We start from the raw sequence: 14,640 nt of genomic DNA on the forward strand, positions 1-14,640 counted from the left end.
GACGGACATTTAGGTTGCTTCCATGTCTTGGCTGTTGTAAATGGTGCTGCTGTGAACATTGGGGTGCATGTATCTTTTTGAATTAACTATCCTTCTGGATACAGGCCCAGGAGTGGGATCGCTGGGTCACACGGTAAGTCTATTTTTGCTTTTTCAGGAACCTCCATACTGTCCTCCATAGTGGTTGCACTAAACTGCATTCCCACCAACAGTGTAGGAAGGTTCCCTTTTCTTCCCTCTAGTATTTTAAATTTGGCTAGAAAGGGAGTTTTCCTCTCAATAAAATACTTGTTAACATAGCGTGACTGAAACTAATTTTAAAGTTGAAAGTGACCCTTGAGCACAGGCTCCCGCCCCTTCGTTTGTGTTGGGTCCCAGACCAAGCGGGACGATGGGCTGCCCTGTTCAGTTCGAACACCTGATGCTGTGGGCTGGCTGCGCCCTCAGCGTGAGCTCTGAGGGGAGAGGACGCCAGAACACCTGCAGGCACAGCCAGAGGGGCCAGGAAAAGCGGCAGCACCTGGGCCGGCAGAGCCCGCCCTGTTTGCTGGGGAGGCGTTACTGGAGACGGAAGAAACCTGGGAGGAGGTCAGGCAGAGGGCCGTGTCGTTCTGCTCCCACGTCGTCAGCAGGTACTTCTGAGCGCCCACGCCGCGCGGGGCAGCAGCTAGGAAGGCAGGGAGGAGAGCACGGTGTCCGTCTCTGTGAAATGAAGCCTGGGCAAGGTCACGCAATCCAGCGTCGATGCAGCAGGCAGGAGACTGGGAACAGCCTCCTCAGTGTGAGATGCCTTCAGTGCCTTCTTGTGGGTCTGTCTGATCAGCCCTAGAAACGAGTGAAGCGGCTTCAGACGTTGTCTTAGTAGCAGGTTAGCAAACTCAGGCTCGCCTTCCAGGGAGGGCTACGAAAAAAAGGCTGAACAAAATAGTAAAACAAAGCTTGTGAAAATGGCAAAGCGCAAACAAGTCAGCAGGAATTTACAGTCTAAAAAGCTATGCTAAGCCACATACCGAGGGCCTCAGCACACACAATGCCGTTGCCTTGAGAATATTTTCTCGTCTCATGTAGGAACTGTGAAATTGATACGTGGTCTCGGGGGGGCCCAGAGGGCCAGGGGAGCACATGTGTAAGCCCAGGTCACCAGAGGCAGGGAAACCGAGGAGCCAGCCCCCTGTGCAGGGAGGGTCCTGAGGGCGTGTCTGGGGGCGAAGATGCCGAAGCGAGCCATCTGCCGCCTGGGCCGGCGTCCCCTCGGGGCGCGCCCTCGGGCATCTGGCAGAAGCAGACGGAAGCCCCCTCTTGAGGAATTCTTATCACTAGGGCCTATAATTGCTCCTCAGTGACAGGCCAATACAGCCGCCGAGGGCAGCGAGGCACAGGTGAGTCAGGATGAGCTGGAGCCAGAGAAGTGACAGGCAGCAGGAGCGGTGGCACTGACATGCGAGGCCATTGGGATTACTGGGCAAAAAATGTGAACCAACTATGGTTGCTGCGTTAGGAGAGATTTTTGAGAAAGCTTGGAAGCATCCATAAGAAAGAGGGAACTCTAAAAAGTGATAAAACAAATCTGAACAGAGAACTGAACACAACTTTAGGAGCTGAACAGATTAGACGCAGCTGAAGAGCATTCGTGCACCGGGCTCGCCGCTGAGAAGAGTCAAAGGAGAAGTGAAGGTGGAGTGAAGCGGCCGGACGTCCCTTAGTCGGACTTCCAGGAGGAGAGGAGTGAATGGGGGTTTTATGAGGGGGGAGTAGTTAAGAAGCTCCCAAATCAGATTGAAGGTTCCAAGAGCCCGTGGAATTCCAAGTTGCATAAATAAAAAGACACCCACCCTGGCCATATTATTGTGAAATGGAAGGAAAACAGATCATCTTAAAAAGCAGCCGAAGATGGGCGCACAGGCTCTCTCTGGATTTTTTCCTGCAACTGCCTGTGAATCTCATATCAAAGTGAAGCATTTAATAGTTTTAGAAAGCAGCCAGGGACAAAAGGCGTGTCCTGAAAATGGGCCGTAGCTGGGTGGGCAGCGGCCCCTCACGTGACAGGCTAGGTGGGCGGCGGCCCCTCATGTGACAGCAGAAGCCAGCCACCCCGGAAAGGTGCCCCGTGTGCTCGAAGGAGATGCTGCAACCTGCACCCTGTACGCCGTAAGGAAAAGAGAGAAGGCGAATTCTGCTCAGTTTTGGGAGCGCACAGAGGCAGATGCAGCCAGCAGTGTTTGCTGAGCACTTACAGCGCGGCAGCGGGGAGACGCAGTAGAGGACGTGGGCAAGGCGCGCTCAGCAAGCGTCGTTCTGAGTCTGAGATGTGTACGCACGTGTTCCGTGTAGGTCAGACTTAAGAGGTGAGGCTGAACCGTCCTGTTGAGGGGTGCGCGCAAATGGGGCATAAAGCAGGGATGTTGTCACTGCAGAAGTCAGACTGGGGCAGGGGCTTCACCCGGGAAGGAAGCACGGGGGAGGCCCGCCCGCGCTGGCAGCGCCCTCCTCCGTGGACGGGTGGCGAGGGCCTGGCTGTTTCTTTGTGTTAATGTTTATGGTCACCAGGTGCCTCTTCTCGGCGCTGTTTTCTAACTGGGTTGCTCTAAGTACTTTTACGGAGGCTTTCGTTTGTTTTTAATCGAAGTAGTCTTTATCACACAATACAGCTAAGTGCCACATTTTCTTGGGTTTTTTAATTGAAGTATAGTCAGTCTGCAATGTTGTGTCAGTTTCTGGTGACAAGCAGAGCAGTTCGGCCACGCATATACATACATACATTTGTTTTCATGCTCTTTTTCATTATAGGTTACTACAGGATACTGAATATAGTTCCCTGTGCTGCACAGAAGAAACCTGTTGTTTATCTATTTTATATATAGTTGTTAGCATCTGCACATCTCAAACTCCCAGTTTAACCCCTCCTACGCCCTCCTCCTGGTGACATGAGTTTGTTTTCTGTGTCTATTTATGGGTCTGTTCTTGTTTTGTAAAAAAGTTCGTTTGTCTTTTTTTTAGATTCCACGTGTAAGTGATATCATATGGTTTTTCTCTCTCTTTCTGGCTTTCTTCTCTTAAAATGATGATCTCCAGGTCCATCCATGTTGCTGCAGTGGCATTATTGTACTCTTTTTATGGCTGAGTAGTATTCCATTGTATATATACAGCACATCTTTTTTGTCCAGTCATGTCAGTGGACATTCAGGCTGTGTCCATGTCTTGGTTGTTGTAAATAGTGCTGCTATGAACCTTGAGGTGTGTGTGTCTTTTCAAATTAAGGTTACTTTTATGGAGTTTTATTAGCATTTTTGGTGATGGATTTATGGTTCACTTTTACTTTCCTTATTATATCTTCAGTTTTTTTAAATGCTAAGTGAATATTTGACAAGATGAATGTTTCAGTGCTGAAGGCAACGTAAGATCTTCCCCCAGGGAAAAAAGCTGAAGGCCAGTGTGTCACGTCTGTGACCTGCAGAAAGTGGTGTTGACCTCTCTTCTCAAAATCACAGGTTAACTTTGAGGAGTTTAAGGACGGTTTCGTGGCAGTGTTGTCATCACAGGCTGGTGTCGGCTCCTTGGACGAAGACAGTGGGTCTTTGGAATCAGGTAAGAGGCTTTCCTGGTCTCCTTTTTTGGTTCTTTCCGTGATTCATCTGTGATTTCTGGGATTTAATATCCTCACTGAAGGACAGCAGACCTGTCACTGCCAAGCAGTGTGGACTGGGACCAGCGTTCGGGTTTTTCTGTCTTTTGCTTCTTTATTTGTGAAATAGCGAGGGGAAGACTCCTGTTTTCCGCGGCCCTGCGTGCAGCCCTCTGAACACACTGGCGCCTCTGGGCACGAGAGACCTGCTAGTTCTTCCCTCCCCGCGCAGTTCTGTGTGCCAGCTGGTGTCCTGCAATTCCACTCAACTCTGACACCGTCTGCTGGGGACGGCGTCAGACCCCACAGGGCAAGGGCTCAGTCCCCAGGACTGCTCCCTCTCAGACGTCAGTCACGAGTGCAGGTGTCGCCTATGCTTCTGACCGGCCCCTCCTCAGGCTCAGTTCCTTTGCTGGAGCAGCTCACAGGACTCAGGGAGTCCTCCCGGAACCCTGGTTTATCGCACAAGGACACGACGCAGGGACACTGGATGCAGGGAAGTGGCTCTGGGGTCCTGCGCCCCACAGGCCCCGCTCCCGTCTCCACGTGTTCACCAGCCCAGAAGCCCTCGGACACAGTCCTTTTGGGTCTTTTGGAGGCGTCATCACAAGAACTGACTGACCAAATGATTGGCGATCAGTGACTGAACCCCAGCCTCTCCCCTCTCTGGAGGTCAGGGCGGGGCTGAAAGTGTCCCCCCTCTGATCACAAGGGTGGCTCCCCTGGCAGCCAGCCCACCTGGGGGTGTGGCCCCAAAAGGCGCCTGTTAACATAAACTAAGGTGTGGCTGCTCTACTACTTTGGGGATTCCAAGGGTTTTAGGGGCCGTGCCAGGGAAGGGAGGAGACCAAATCATGTTTGTCACATCACAGTGTCACAAACGTCAGCTGACACTGTGTGCTGTAGCAGGGTGGGCATGGGGGCGGTCCCGGCTGTGTGCCGCCCCCCAGCACAGGGTGCTGACCAGATGGGGTGGGCGTGGGGGGTGGTCTCGGCTGTGTGCTGCCCCCCCAGCACAGGGATGACCAGATGGGGTGGGCATGGGGGCGGTCCCGGCTGTGTGCGGCCCCCCAGCACAGGGATGACCAGATGGGGTGGGTGTGGGGGGTGGTCCCGGCTGTGTGCTGCCCCCCAGCACAGGGATGACCAGATGGGGTGGGCTTGGGGGGTGGTCTCGGCTCCTCCGAGTGTCAGGAGGCAGAGTGAAGGGTCGCAGGTCTTTCCCTCCCCTCCAGGCAGGCGTGTGAGGAGGGAGTGCTTCCCCTTTGCCCTGCGGGAGGCGCTGGTTGCTCCAGGATCCTGGGCAGGTCCTTGTTCTGGAGCCTGTGACATCTGGGGTACCGGGGATATCGCGTGGGAGCTTTGTGTGCCATGCTTGCAGCTTCCTGTGCGTTTCGTGTCAATGCCAGTGAGCCCTCCTAGAAATCCCATGGGTTATCATACCTGTTACTCAGATATGCACCTGCCCCTACCCCCGGGGCTGAAGTCCGCCTTCCCACCACCTCCTGCTGGAGCCAGTGAGGGCCCTGATGTTGGGGGAGGAGTCAGCCCGCCAGCCGCGCCACGGGTCTGGGGGTCAGGGGTCACTGGTTGCCTACCTCACACTTCTCCTCGAGGTGGGAAGCAGGCCACTTGGGAGACTTGGAGTGTGATCGCGTGGCTGTGGATGCGGATGTGGATGTGGATGTGAACCTGCTGAGAAAGGTCACGCCTGTTCCACTGCCCCCCACTCCGTGCGGGAACGTGTGTGCGTCTGTGGGACGTGTCCTCAGTTCCTCCAAAGACAGGAGAAGCTGTTTATTCCAGAGATTTTTTTTAAAATTTAAGCATTGTCGGTTTACAGCATTGTGTCAATTTCTGGTGTACAGTATAATAGTTCATATGTATACACACATACATTCCTTTTCACATTCTTTTTCGTTATAGATTACTGCAAGATACTGAATATAGTTTCCTGTGCTATATGGTGGAAACGCGATGTTTATCTATTTTATACATAGTAGTTACTATTTGCAAATCTCGAACTCCCAGTTTATCCTTTCCCTCCTGATAAGCATAATTTTTTTCTGTGTCTGTGAGTCTGTTTCTATTTTGTAAATAAGTTCATTGTGTCTCTTTTTTTAGATTCCACACATGAGTGCTATCATATGGTATTTTTCCTTCTCCTTCTGGGTTACTTCACTTAGAATGACAATCTCCAGGTCCATCCATGTTAACTAACGCAAATGGCATTAGTGTGTTCTTTTTTATGGCTGAGTAGTATTCCGTGTGTGTGTGCGCGCACACCACATCTTCCTTCTCCAGTCATCTGTCAGTGGCCATTTAAGTTGTTTCTGTCTCTTGGCTGTTGTAAATACTGAAGCTATTTTAGGACTGCTGCTTTTTCACACTGATTCTGTTTTGTTTTGTGTTGTTTTTGTCGTCTTTCCGATTCCAGCACTTTCCTCAATCATGTGGTCACAGGCCCGCCTGGGGCAGGGCTCTCGTGGTTAGAGGCAGGGCGCCCGCCAGCCGGGCTGTCTGGGTGGCACTGAGGGACCAGCCATGACTCCGCACTTCCCACAAGGCTGTGGCTCTGTGCTCTGTGGCTGCTGGTCTGACCGGCCACCCTGACACTCACTTCTGGAGAAGCCTTTCTCCCTGTTGGAGCTGGGGAGGTGATGCTTTTGGGGGAATATTCTGAAACAGCCATGTGTTTTCTGTTCGTCTGAGGAAAGTGCTGACCAGCTGAAACGATGCAGAAAGGGCCCCCTTGGGGGCGGGTGGGAGTCCAGACATGGGCCAGGGGATCCCTGGAGGGGAGGGGAGAGCAGGGTCAAGCTGGATGGGGTAGACACGGGGCTGGTTCACGAGCTCCAGGCGTGCGCCAGCAGCTGAGCCTGGGGGGCCTGCCCGCTTCTCTGCACCTGGTTTCCCAAGCGTGCCACTCGGCCCCCCCCCCCCCGACAGGACTGTCCTCTTCCTGCACCTCCTGGTGGAAGGAAGGTTCTTTCCCCATGTTAACCAGCCCGCAGCCCCTCTGCACGCAGAGACCAGGACCAGGCGGGGAGCCCGTGTGCTGGCGCTTCCCCCCCGCCGTGCGCAGGGTCGCTCAGTCTCCCGCTCTGCTCCCCACCCCGCTGGCAACCTGAGCACTCGCACTTCTCCAGCCGCCCCATGAGAGCTTGCAGGGCCAGGCCCATGGTAACCTCCGAGGGTCCTGGGACCATAGGTCTTCTGCCTTAAGTGGCTGCTGCCCCGTGAGACATGGCATCTTCTCCCCAAACTCCTCCCGTGTCCCCAGTTTCTGCCGGTCACTGGCCTCACTGTTCTCCGTGTCGGCCTCCTCCGTGACGGCCCCAGGGTCAGGGGCTGTGGAGGAGGGAAGCGAGGTGGTCACTTGGCCGTATGGGTGCGCCAGTTGTGGGACACAGTCCTCGGTTTTCTTGGCCTGGCCTCACTTCCTGGGGCCCGTCCCTTTCTTCTCCGACTGGCCCATTCTGGTTGCTTCCCTCGGAACCGGAGTCCTGTCCTGGCCCCTGCCCGGCCGTCCTCCCCAGTCTCTCTGGCCGCCCAGATCCCCCACAGAGTCGGTGACATCTCTCCGCCTGCCAGGTCCTGGCCACTCTGAGCGGATGTGGGCAGGTGAGGAGGGAAGGAAGAAGTGGAAGAGGTTTATTAGGGTTTAAGGGATCCGCATGAATCCCAGACTAAAGCCCCCGCCTGCCTCTGCTCCAGGCTTCGTGAAGACCCACGCGGAGCCTGAGCCTCCCTGGCTGTGCGGAGGTCCTTGCCTGCGGCGTCTGGCCCAGGGTGGGTCCTGTCGTGACTGGGCTGGGAAGTGACCGTCTGGACTCTGGAACAGGATGTTGCTGGATTATTGGAGCGTTTTTTTCTTTGGATAAAAAGCTGGATTTTTGGATTAGTCTTTTATTACATAACAAAAGCAAAATATGGGGGCTGGCTACAGCTCAGTGGTAGAGCGCGTGCTTAGCGTGCATGAGGTCCTGGGTTCAATCCCCAGTACCTCCATTAAAAAAAGAAAAAAAAGGCTAAACATACTTGGAACAGTTTGAACAGCACCTAGCATTTAGGACAGAAAGCCCTCCCAGCCTGGCCTTCCCCGCCGGCCTGCTGGTGGCCGTTCCCTGCGTCCTGCGCGTGAGAGCCGCACTTAGCACCGGGATCTGCACCCGCGTGCCTGGGCCCAGAGGCTGTTTTTAAGAGCCCCACAGACCTCCCATTTTCTTCCCAGCTCCCCCCTGTGCTGTCCCACCGAAGTACGTGAGCGGCTCTAAGAGGTACGGCCGTTGGAGTTGGCCCGAGCCCTGCGACCTCACAGGTAGGGCCAAGTGTGTCCTGGAGCAGCCGGCCAGGCCCAGCGCCAGGAGCCATTTCTGCTGCTCTGCGTCCCTGGAAAGTGTGGAGGTAGGTCCGCCCCCTTCCCCTCTCCATCCCTGCTGAGGCTCCCCAGTGTGGAAATTACATGTCTTAGTAGCTGCTCACCTGCCCACCTAAAGAGATGCAGGAAGATGGGAGGGGGCAGCTCAGTGCCAGAGGCCAGTGCCCTTTGGGAAACAGGTTCCACTGTGTCCCTGGGTCTCACTGTCTACAGGGAAACTGGCCTCCTTCAGACACGGGGCCGTGGAGATTCCCCTGTTCACCCCCCAGCCTCCCCCGGCACTACCAGGAGGGGAAGGTTAACCAGCCGAGGGTAGAAAAATCTGGTGGTGGGGAGGGTGCAGCTCAGTGGTGGAGCACCTGCTTAGCATGCACGAGGTCCTGGGTTCAATCCCAGGACCTCCGTTAAAAAAGAAATAAAAATAATAAACCTAGTAACCTCCCCTACCAAAAACAAAAGAAAACAACAACAAAGGAAAAACCAAAAAAAGAGCAAAGCAGGTGTGCCACACCCAGGGCCCCTGCCTCCAGTACTTGGAGTGGCCCTGGCCCATCCTCCACAACTGGGGCAGCTGGTGCCCGAGCTGCCCACTGTGGAGGGTCATCGGTGGGGCAGACCCACACCCTGTAGGTTAATTGTGGCCCACTGGACCTGTTTTCAGGGTTACAGAAGGTTCCAGGCTTCCCCCCGACCTGTGGTGTCATCCTTGTCAGATGGGGCTCTCCAGGAACTTACCTTTAATAGGACGGCTCTGGCCCTCAAATTAATTGTTTCTATCTTCAGCGTTCATTGAGGGAAAACAAACAGATGTGTATTTAAATCCTGGAGTCCCTTTTCCCAGGGACCCTCTGCACCTGGGTGACACCGGCAGATCCCTGGCCTTTGCCTCTTCGTTCCCTTTTTAAATTTGGCCCCAAGGATGGAGAGTCTCAGTGCGTCTGTGCCATCTCTGTGGTGCCATTCTGCTTCTTGAATAAATTGGGAATTCGAAAGTTGCACCTCTTGGGGAGAGATGGAAATGCTAGCTGTCTTGGTGGTGGTGGTTGCATGGGTGTGTGCATCTATCGACATTCATCAGAGTGCACCCCTGAAATATGTGCAGCGAACTGCACAGGAGCCACACCACAGTAAAGGTTAAAAAAACGATCTTTGATCCTCAGAACTAGGACCTGGGGATGTGCTTTTGGGGTTGTCAGCAGGTTGGATGCATTGGAAAAAGGGCATACACACCCTGCCGCAGGTCCCTACCCCCGGTTCAGCGCTGGCTGTAAGTGCTGAGTGCTGGTCAAGCCAGCATTCCTTCCAGAATCAGAAGTGGACTCAGGCTTTGGGGTCCACCGACCAGTCACGGAAACATGGGGTTCCACTGGAGTCTTGGCAGCCCAGCCCCTTGGGCACAAAGGCCTCAGCTGCTCACCTCCTGTCCCCGGAGCACCTAGGGGTCAGAGACCTGCTCTCTTGCCTGCTGCCGACTGAGATGGGTGTTGAGGGGCTGGCCCGAGAGCCTGTCCTGTGATGGAATTTGGAGCAGACTGGGAGTGTGCGGGGGGAGCACCTGCCTGTGTTCTCACAGAGTTGCTGATGGTTTTGGTTCCTATCAAGGCGTCAGGTGCCCGCATCCAGGCCGCGGCGTGTGGCCTGGAGACAGACCTGGTCTACACAGGCGTCAGCTGGGAGCCCTCCGGGCTGGCCTCCCTTCCCCAGTCAGCCCCACAGATGGTTCTCCTGGTTCCCGGTGCCCCATCCTCTGGGGACTCACATCCTCTTTCTGTCTTTCCGCAGAGTCTCAAGTCAGATGAAGAAGCCGAAAGTGCAAAGGAGCCTCAGAATGAGGTGTTTGAAGCTCAAGGTGAAGCCCGGCTTTGTGCTCAGTGTCCCCCTCTGGCCAGTGCTGGGCTGCTGGTCTGGGGTCACCGGCCAGGGAAATTTCCTGGGAAGGGGCCCAGTGCGGGCGGGGACCCTGGTGGTCCCTTCTCCTGGGGGGCCCAGTGCCGAGGCCCCTGCAGTCAGACCTTTGGGCGGGGCTGCTGACTAAGAGAGCAGTTTCAGGGTTTGCAGGGACCGGCCAGACCCCAGCTCCTTCCTGATGTGCTGGGCCAAGTGCAGCCCCTCCCTGCCCGACGAGGCCCTGTCTGCACCCTGAGTGGAGTGTGGGATGTGGTTCTGGTCCTGGGAGGTCACTCACCGAGAGATTTTGAGGCTCTCTGCCCAGAGCAGATTGCAGTTCTTTCCATCTAAGTGAGAACTGCCACTCACATGTCAAACCTCACAGGACTCATTCACCTCCTCTGCCGGCCCTGGGAAACAAAGCCTAGTCTCAGAAGTGCTTTTCCATTTTTATGTAGAACTTTGAGACATTCTAAGCTGGAGGGGACCTCGGAGGTGGCCCACCCCCAGCATCGTTCATGAGCACACGGGCCAGGCTTTCTGTGGGGAGGCGCTTCTGAGCGTTAGTTGGGTTATCAAAGTGACGCCAAGGTAGCTTTCCTCCCCAGGGCCCCAGCCCCTGGGCCGAGGGCCCAGTCTGATGGCATGTGAGTGGCCCTCTTCCATGCTGGGCTGGGCGGCATGGACGGGGCGTGGAGGGAGTCGGCTCTTAAGCCCAGCGCCTGCACAGGGAGCTCCTCGTGGGCACTCGTGGGCACCCCGAGGTCTGGCCTCCTCCACAAGGTGCTTCTCTGGCAAAGCTTCAGAAACCTCGGTGAGCCACCCGGCTAAGGTAGACCAGTTGAGACACCTGGCCACCTGTCACCTAGACCCACTGGAGAGTCTTTGCATCCCAAGACACCTGTGCCTCCTGGTGTGAGGTGGGGTGGAGCTCACAGCCTGCCCGGGGATGTTGTTGCCGGAAAAAGAGAAAGCAGGTACCACTGGGCCTGAGTCCAGACTGGCTTTGACGCTAACTAAGCTCAGGTTCACAGGAGACGCTAGGGATGGAGGGCACGAGGGGCAGACTCACAGAGCCTGGGGGGCGTCCTGCAGAACAGCTGGTCCAGTGTCTCAGACAGAGCAGGAGAGGTGCTTAAACGATTGGGAGAAATAGCGGCCACGTGTGCAGTGAGGACCCAGACCAGCCCCCACAGGAAGGCCGGGTGAGGGGTGGGCAGTCACTGCTGATTTGTAGGGGAGATGTAGCTTGGGGTCCACGCTTCTCAGCAATCACCCGATGGACACGAGGGAGGTGTGACAGCTGGGATTTGCTTTCAGATCCTCGGGCAGTACCAGGCCGGGTGGATGGAGCTGGGGCTCCAGGCGGCCCGAGGGGCAGGGCCACTGGCCTCTCCTGGGCTGTGCTCTTTACTTTGGGTGGGTTTGAAAAGTTTCTGAAAATTAATTTTTAAGGCTGCTCTTTTAAGTCCAACCAGCAGCAGTGCATCCGGTGTGGCTTTCGTAGGTCCCGTCAGAAAGCGTTCCCCATGTGCTGCAGGTTTCCCCCATTTTATTGTGCGTGTGTGCGCCCAGCGAGGTTGGAAGAGTTGTGCTGTGAGCGCCGTGTCCTCACCACCTAGATTCCTCCTTTGAAGCTTGACTCTCCCCTGTGTCCATCTGCCCATCCCCTGTCCATCCGTCAGTCTGTCTGATTTCGGGGTAAGTTACAGCAGTGGTGTGTTTCCCCTGTTTCAGGTCAGCTGCCAGCCTGGTGTTCTGAGGTCTCCGGGAGTCCCCGAAAGTCTGGCAGCCCCTCCCTCGACACCCCCGAGAGCCGAGTCCGGGACATCTGGGAAGCGCTGGGTGTCGGCCGCAGTGGCCACCTCACCGAGCAGGAGCTGGCCGTGGTCTGCCAGAGCGTCGGGCTCCAGGGACTGGGGAAGGAGGTGAGGGGCAGGACGCCGGCCCTGGAGGGCTGCGTCTTTGTGGTGGTCGTGGTTGATGCTGGGCCAGGGAAACCCCTTCACCCTCAGACACTGATTCACTTGTTACTTTCTGGCCTGAAACCCTGTGATGACTCCCTGGGCTGGTGTCGAAGGCCCGCCTCTGGCCACGTGTGGCCCTGGCCCCCTTCACACAGGACCGTCCTCTGCCTGGAGCATGCCTCCCCTTCCTGCGAGGCCCAGGTCTGCTGCCCAGCCCGGGGTGCTGCCTGCAGAGCCTGGCTGCTCCCTGGCGGCTGTCCTCGCCCCTTCCCCCGCAGGGGCCGAGGGAGCAGGGCGGGCAGTGTGGTGGGGCACTCCCCACCTTGTTGACCCTGAACTGCTCCATACGAACCTGTCCCCACCACCCAGGGAGCCCCTTGCAGCGGGGTGGCAGCTGACCAGGCGTGAGGATGGACAGGCTAGAGCGCGGAGGCCAGGGTGGCCCAGACAGTGTGTCTGGACAGGCCAGCGGGCCGCCTGCTTGGGGAGGGTGGGCCTGGGCGGGGCTGGTGGGGCTGCTGGGGGCGGGGGGCTCTGAGCAGGTGCCTGGGGGCTTTTGCCTAGGAACTTGAGGACCTGTTCAGCAAGCTGGACCGAGATGGGGATGGCAGAGTGAGCCTGGAGGAGTTCCAGCTTGGCCTGTGCGAGCACCGTTCCCCTGCACTTCCGGAATCTTCTCCTGTCAATCTGAGTGGCTCCTGGTCTCGTTACCAGGTAAAACGGGACAGTTAACTCTCGGGCCCCGGAATGGCTGCTGTCATTCTCCAGCCTTCAGCATCTGCCGCTGGCCTGACCCCTCTGCCTGGTCACCACAGCGGGCCCAGGGTCGGTTGGGAAACGTACACGCACGTGTTTGGTGAGAGGCCATGCGGCCTCGGGCTGAGCTGTGTGTCACTGGGGAGCTGCTTGCCTTCTCTGAGCCTCAGGCCCCTCATCTGTAAGATGGACACCCCTCCTTGGGGTCTAATGAGGCTTCCCGGGCAGCTCCTCGCTGTGTCTCAGTGTGGGGGTCCCTGCGTTCCAGCAGGAGCACCCTCTCACCTCTGTGGGGGTGCAGCAGAGGGCAGAGTCACTGATGGGTCTGTGCCCTGCGCCCCCCGGCCCGTGTTCCTGAATTTTATCCTGTCCTATGCCAGCTGGAGGAGAGCGGGTTTCAGTGGTCACTACACGTGATTTTGTTCAGTGCACGTGGTCTTTCTGGGTCCCAGGGGTCAGCCTCCCCCCAACCCAACGGGGACAGTTGCCCTGGGGGTCCTGTGTCTGGAACAGTGACACTGCTGCTCCCTGCTGGGCCGGCGCATTGGAGAATCAGGTTTCAGCGCCTGAAGTCAGTGAGACGGGGAGGAACCAGAGCCCTGAGGGAAGGTGTCAGGTCACGTGAGGGCAGCCCCAAGTTGCGCCAGAGGCCCATGGGCGGCCTCCTCCCGGGTGCAGCGGCCGCTGTTCTGTGTCCAGTTCGGAGGCACCGCTGGGGAGGGGCCGACACCTGCCTGCCCAGGAGGCTGCGCTGTGGCGTCCTGTGCGTGTGGACTCCGGTGTGGCTGCAGGGGGCTCAGAGAGGAAGGGCTGCTGTCCTGGTGTGGCCTCGACAGCAGGCACACGTCTGAAAGGCCCTGTCCTCCTGGGGGAGACCCCGCAGGGAGGGTGGCCTCGCCCTGTGGTTCCTGCAGCACCTTGGCCTTGCTGTCAGTTTTCTGGCTGAGGGACTTTTTGCCTTTGTCTTAAAACTCCTTGGAAAGGACACAAATGAACTTATCTACAAAGCAGAAACAGACTCACAGACACAGAACAAACTTACAGTTTCCAGGGGGTAAAGGGTGGGAAGGGACAAATTGGGAGTTTGAAATTCGCAACTCTTGAGGGGGTGGAAATGTGAGCTGTCTTGACTGTGGGTGTTTATATCTCTCAAAATTCATCAGGTTGTACGTCTGAAATATGTATAGTTTACCGTATAGGAACCATACCACGATAAAAGTTGTTAAAAAAAGTTGAAACTCCCTGAGATGCAGCCACGAGCCTCATGTTCCTGAACCCCAGGAGATGTGCCCTCTGCTCCGGCCGTCCTGCCTCTTATGAAGCCCACCTCGGGTTTCTTTGCACAGTCTGGCTTTCCTACGAGTCTTGGCCTGCAGGGACAGGTGGGGAGGCTGTGACTGGTTCAGGAGGAGATTAACTCAGGGCCCTGCAGGCACTGGAGCGTCCACTGCGTGGCCTCATGTGGCCGGCGCTGAGCCCTGGGCTCGAGGCCGCCACTGCAGAGCCCGTGATCCCGGCCGACCATGCGGGTGCCATGTTCCCTTGAGCAGGAAACAGGGCTGTTCTTGGGCCTCGGTGAGACCGTGCCGGCCAGGCATGGGCGGTGAGGTCTGGGAGGCTGTGAGATGAGGCCCTCGCAAGCTCACAGTGGCTCTGTCCCCATGTGCAGGTCCCAGAGGAGGGCGGCGGCCAGACCACAACGTCGTCCCTGGTGTCCGTGTGCTCCGGCCCGCGCCTGTTCTGCAGCGTGGATGACGGCTCGGGCTTTGCCTCCCCGGAGCAGATTGTCGCCCTGTGGGCCCAGGAGGGGGTTCACAACGGCAGGGAGGTCTTGCAGGTGTGGACCAGTCGCCCACGGCTGCCCCAGCAGCGGTTTCCAGGCGTGGGGGGCCACTGCCCACAGGGGAGGCTGGACAGAGCTCCCGCAGACACAGGCTGCGTGCAGGGCAGGCCGATCGTGACCCCTTTTTTCTTTATTTTCTGATACTGAAATACAGGGAATCTTAACTAAACACAGAATAAGTAAA

At 56.8% G+C, this 14,640-nt stretch overlaps 1 protein-coding gene across 4 annotated transcripts in view; it reads left to right on the forward strand.

Annotated features, from left to right (window-relative positions):
- The window catches only part of NINL (ninein like), an 85,010-nt gene that overhangs the window by 39,723 nt on the left and 30,647 nt on the right, over positions 1–14,640 (forward strand). For all 4 annotated transcript variants that reach the window (XM_074347737.1, XM_074347736.1, XM_074347739.1 and 1 more), the window contains 6 exons: positions 3,489–3,585; positions 7,857–8,029; positions 9,786–9,852; positions 11,628–11,818; positions 12,422–12,571; positions 14,283–14,450. In XM_074347737.1, the coding sequence (XP_074203838.1) occupies positions 3,489–3,585; positions 7,857–8,029; positions 9,786–9,852; positions 11,628–11,818; positions 12,422–12,571; positions 14,283–14,450 (846 nt within the window). The remainder of the gene's footprint in view (positions 1–3,488; positions 3,586–7,856; positions 8,030–9,785; positions 9,853–11,627; positions 11,819–12,421; positions 12,572–14,282; positions 14,451–14,640) is intronic.

This window comes from Camelus bactrianus, chromosome 19 (assembly GCF_048773025.1).
Source record: "Camelus bactrianus isolate YW-2024 breed Bactrian camel chromosome 19, ASM4877302v1, whole genome shotgun sequence".
Lineage (NCBI taxonomy): Eukaryota > Metazoa > Chordata > Mammalia > Artiodactyla > Camelidae > Camelus > Camelus bactrianus.